The 5,178-nt window shown below is 48.3% G+C and overlaps 1 protein-coding gene across 2 annotated transcripts in view; it reads left to right on the top strand.

Annotated features, from left to right (window-relative positions):
* Positions 1 to 5,178, top strand: part of Colq (collagen like tail subunit of asymmetric acetylcholinesterase) — a 58,833-nt gene that overhangs the window by 15,828 nt on the left and 37,827 nt on the right. Inside the window, exon 1 of one of the 2 annotated variants that reach the window (XM_028787546.1) lies at positions 5,010 to 5,095. The exons of the other annotated variant lie outside the window; for it this stretch is intronic. Within the exon in view, the coding sequence (XP_028643379.1) occupies positions 5,017 to 5,095 (79 nt within the window). The 5' untranslated portion in view covers positions 5,010 to 5,016. Of the gene's footprint in view, positions 1 to 5,009; positions 5,096 to 5,178 lie in introns of those variants that run through there. 2 annotated transcript variants of the gene reach the window in all.

Genomic DNA, 5,178 nt, shown 5'->3' on the forward strand with positions numbered 1-5,178 from the left:
AGTGTGTGTGTGCTCATGTGTGTGTGTGTATGCTCATGAGTGTGTGTATGCTCATGAGTGTGTGTGTGTGTGCTCATGTGTAGATGTATATGCTCATGAGTGTGTGTGTATGCTCATGAGTGAGTGTGTGTGTGTGTGCTCATGTATATATGTGTGTGTATGTTCATGCATATGTGTGTGCGTATGTTCATGCATATGTGTGTGTGTATGCTCATACATGTATGTGACATGCATGTAGAGATTAAAGGTCAGCTCACAGGAGTTGATTCTTTCCACCGTGTGGTGCCCTGGGACTGAACTTAGGTTCTCAGGGTTGATTACAAGTGTCTAAATCACTGAGCCATCTCAATGACTCTTTTCCTTCAACTGTGAAATAGGGTCTCACTATGTACTCCAGGCTGACTCACAATCCTCCTTTCTCAGTCTCTGGAGTGCTAGGATAACAGTCTCTGGAGTGCTAGGATAACAGGATCATAGTTGTTCACCACCATTTCTGGCTCAAGTGTAGACAGCTTTGCCTCATATAAGAACTCTGGGTCCCTGGGGTCAGGTGCTGGAAGTAGCTGAGTCACAAGATATCTATCTGTGCAGCAGTGGCAGAAGAGCCAGTAGAGGCAGACACTGTGACAGAATCCATTTTGTCTGTGACAGAATCCATCAGCAACTACAGGCCCCTGTGCAACAGTGGGGACTGGAAGGTCTGGAATGGCGCCCAAGGAGGCGACGTTCCAGAAGTGGTCTTCTGGCCTGGTTGATAAGTTCCAGAGCCACAATTAAGACAAAGCACTGTGAATGTGGCACCTGTTGACAGCAGCAGGATGGCCTAGAAACTGATTATGAATGTGGCTTTGCAGGCAGCTCAGCAGTAGTAAGCTGGCCCCACACATAGGAGTGAAGCCAAGGGGAGGCTCACCTCTAGCTGTCCAGAGCCCTACGGAGGGTCCCCTGGTCCAGGAAGCACAGCCTCTATAGAGCGAAGCTGGAGAGAGCTCAGAGTTCACCTGGCAGATCCCCTTTCACTTGCAAGGGAAGTAAATCATTCACATTCAAACAGGGATCCTGACCAGGTATCCTAAGTCCCCAGGCTGGCTAGGAGCTTGGCAAGCAGCAGAAAGGTAGGGTGTATGCATAGGTATTTGACTTAAGGAAATGCCACTGTTGGTGCTGGGAAGACAGAAGACAAAGATAATAGGGTGAAGTAGAAAGACAGAAAGAAAAAGAGCGGTTGAAAGGCATACACACAGAAAGATTCAGGTCACAGACTCACAGCCTGTTATTAAGAGCAAATAGAAATTCGGAGTAAAATTTCACCCAGTGAATCACCAGGACCCAGTGATTGTAGAGGCCACTTGCCTTGCTTTCACATGAGTGACATGTGTCCAGCTGAGCTGGCTACATGAGTAAACCTTTTTTTTTTTTTTTAAAGTCTGATGTTGAGGTCTGGAGAGACAGCTCAGCAGTTAAAAGCACATGTTCTTGCAGGGTACCCAGGTCCTATTTTCTGAACCCACACGGTGGTTCACAACCATCCATAACTCCAATTCTAGAAGATCTCATGTTTTCTTCTTAGTTCTGAGGGCACCAAGCACGTATATGGCGCACATAAACACATGCAGGCAGAACACTCAGAAAAAATGAATACATCTTTCTTAAAGTTTGATGCTACATGGTTAAGAAAAACAGAAAGGTTTTACTTTGAAAGTAGCAAAACATCCAAGGCCTGAAAAACATCCATGATGCTGGGGAAAAAAAATGAAGATCTGATCAGATGTGGCAGCACATGCCTGTTATCCCAGCACCAGGAAGCATGGGCAGGAGAATTACTTGAAATACTAAACTACACAGTGAGTCTTAGGATACCTTGGGTTACAGAATGAGACTTCTCTAATGAAAGAAGATTAGGAGAAGGAGGAAGAGGAGGAAGAAGGGGAGGAGGAGGAGGAGGAAGAAGAAGAAGAAGAGGAGGAGGACAACAAAGAGGAAGAAAAAGGAGGAGGAGGAGGGACAACGATGGGACTGTCTTAGTTACTTTTCTATTGCTGTGACAAAACACCATGACCAAGGGCAACTTACAGAAGAAAGTGTTTAATTGGCCAGTGGCTTCAAAGGGTAAGATTCACAATGGCAGAGCAGAGGAGTGGTGGCTCATATCAGGGAAAGCAAAAGGCAGAAGGAACACTGGGAATGGTGAAGGTCTTTGGGAACCTCAAAGCCTGCCCACCTAACCCTAGTGACATACCTCCTCCAACAAAGCTAACCCTAATCCTTCCCAAGCCAATCCATCAGCTGGCGACCAAGTCTTCAAGCAGATGAGCCTGGGGTTCTGGGGGGGGGGGGATTCTCATTCAAACCATGACAGGAGCTATGTCCACACAGGGAAACTGGGGAGATGGTGCAGGTGCTACTGTTCAACTGTTGGGCCCCTGAACTGAGTGTGTCCTGTCCTTGCTGCTGCTGGCTCTGATGTCTTAGAGCTAGTCCCCAGAGGAACGGAACCCAACCCTTCCTCTCTCCCTCCTCCCCACTTTGTGCCAGAAAATAAACCTCTGCTTTTAAGGTTCATCTCAAATGCCACCTCTTTCAGGAAGCCTGTTCTGACTACTCATTTCATTCTCTCTCCAACTATCTCTTCCTCCCATAATTCCCTGTAGTCATCCCTACACCTATACTCTTTTCTCTCATCCTGACCAAGTTATCCAAAAATAGGTTGATAAAGAGCCCTCTTCTGTGCCAGAAATGGGAAAGCCTTGCCTCTAATCCTTCCAGCTGAGTAGCAAAGCAACTTGTGCAACACCCACTTTGCAGGTGAGAAAGCTGAGGCTCAGATAGAAGAAGCATCCAGCTCAGAACCAATAGTTATTGAGTGGCAAGTCCAGGAGTTCAGCCAGGATCAGGACTGTTACTGCAGCATGAAGCAGCACACTCCCGAGCCCAGAAATCCACCACACATCCGCACAGCCGCCCTTCTCTATAAGCTCCCAGTGGATGGTGCCTACAATGAACGGATCTGGTGACTGAACTTCCCATTGGTGCTTCAGGGCTGTTGGCAGACTACAGCTTGGGGACCAGATCCAGCACCCCTTCTATTTTTATAAATAAAATTTTATCAGAACCTGGTCACACTTATCTTTAGGTATTGTCCATGACTGCTTTTATGCTTAATAGCAAAGTTCTTTGCTCTCGTTCAACAAAGGAGCCCATGAATTATGTAGCCCGCAAATCCTAAAACATTTACCATCAGACCTTTGTAGAGTGAGTCTGCTGCTCTTGTTATGAAGCTCATTGCCAGGCTGCTTGAGTCAGTGCTTATTACTAAGTACCAATAACCTTATCTTTTATGGTTTAGAATATTATGTGTGTTCATGCTTCTGTCGTATAGTAAGGTCTCAGGCATGTTTCAATGTGTATCTGGCATGTGCCATGTAGGATTTGATGGGGTCCCACGTCCGCTCGGCCACAGGGCTCCAGCCGCTTGGGAGGCAGAACGTGGGAGTTTTGACTGTGCTTACCCCATGCTGATGCCTGGTGGTGTCGAGCTATGGGAAGCCATGGGACACCCCTGGGGGAGGGGAGCACAATCTGGCACAGGGACAGCCAAAGCTGGCTCAGAGGACCCTGGGCCTGCAAGGAGGCCAGGACCGTTTGGTTCTCAGGCTCTTGGGTACCCGGGCACCTCTGGGAGCCACAGAAGAGCTGAGAACAAAGTAGGGGCCCAAGGGCTGGATCTAGCCCAGGGCAGAAGGGAAAAGTGGCATGTGTGTGTGAGTGTGTGTGTGTATGTGTGTGTGTGTGTGTGTGTGTGTGTGTATGTGTGTGTAGTTCTTGGCTGGCTTGGCTTGGAGGTTGTGGCTGGGAGCACTGAGAGGCCTTCTTCAGAAACAGTCCATGGTTTTGTGACATTTATTGTCATGGCGGGAAGTAGATGAGTAAAACTGCACCCCAGTTTCTCAGGGCGGGCCTGAGGCTAACTGTGTTTTGCAGGGAGGAGTGTCTGGAAAGGAAAGCTTAATTGGCTAAGTCCTTCAGGTCTTTAGGCACCTCATTAAATGAAGATCTGTCTTGAGGCTATGTGACTCCCTGTCCTCTACCTGTGGAAGGGTTTGGGGTGTTCCCCTTACATGACTGACGGCCACAAATCTATGGAGGGCTGTGGCCTTGTGTCAGGAACCTAGTGGCCGGGAACCAGGCAAACTATCTGCCATCCCTCAGGGTCACCAGGGTTTTCAACCTTAGCTCAACCAGGAACCAGGCTGCCTTTCACGGTCCTACAGTGCCAATTTGTTATTTTATAGACAAGGTTCTTGTAAAAGAGATTTGAGACTGTGGATGCAGCTCAGTGGTAGACTACATGCTTAGCATGCATGAGGTCTGGGTTCAACCCTCATGGTCTTTGGAAATACACACACATATGTATGTGTATATGTATATATATTTACATATATATAGAAGACTACATAGCTACACACACACACACACAATATGTAAAGTTGTGTTTTGTTATTTTGAGTGTGACTTTATTGGCATCACCTTGCCAGAAACACTGAGCCACGCAGATCTTCCCTGAAGCAGAAGAGGGCAGAGTCTCCTTGGACACCCTCTGTGGGGTGTGACTCTGATGCCTGCCAGAACAGTATTGATGAGGGCATTTTGAGGCAAATGAAAAGCCTCCTGATTGACAGATTGCGCTGTTTCCTCCTTGTGGTGTCTGAGGTGATCATTGTACAGAGAGCTCCCAAGCTCACATCCTTCCCGAGTAGAGGGTACGGTGTCTTCGCCATCTGCCCTACAGGAGCATCTGTGAGTAGCTAGAGCTGCCTACCCATCCCAGCTCCCTGGAGCTCAGGACTGGCCCCCGAAAGCCTGGCATCTAGGGCAGAAGCAACATCAAAGCAGGGATTGGCCGACTCTCACCACAAATGCCAAGCAGGCCAGGCGCGGGCAGCACTCAGGGGCGTGACAAATCTCAGCCTGTCTCTAGCTTGTGTTCCCGGGCCAGTCTGCCCTGGGCTTTCCCACATGATGACGGGTCCATCATTCAGCTTCACTCTTCTCCTCGTCATTTCAGGACTTCTCTGTCACTCAGCTGGCTCCTTGGGTAAGTGTGTGTGTGTGTGTGTGTGTGTGTGTGTGTGAGAGAGAGAGAGAGAGAGAGAGAGAGAGAGAGAGAGAGAGAGAGAG

The sequence above is a fragment of the Grammomys surdaster genome, unplaced genomic scaffold (genome assembly GCF_004785775.1).
Source record: "Grammomys surdaster isolate TR1022 unplaced genomic scaffold, NIH_TR_1.0 125669, whole genome shotgun sequence".
NCBI classification, from domain to species: domain Eukaryota; kingdom Metazoa; phylum Chordata; class Mammalia; order Rodentia; family Muridae; genus Grammomys; species Grammomys surdaster.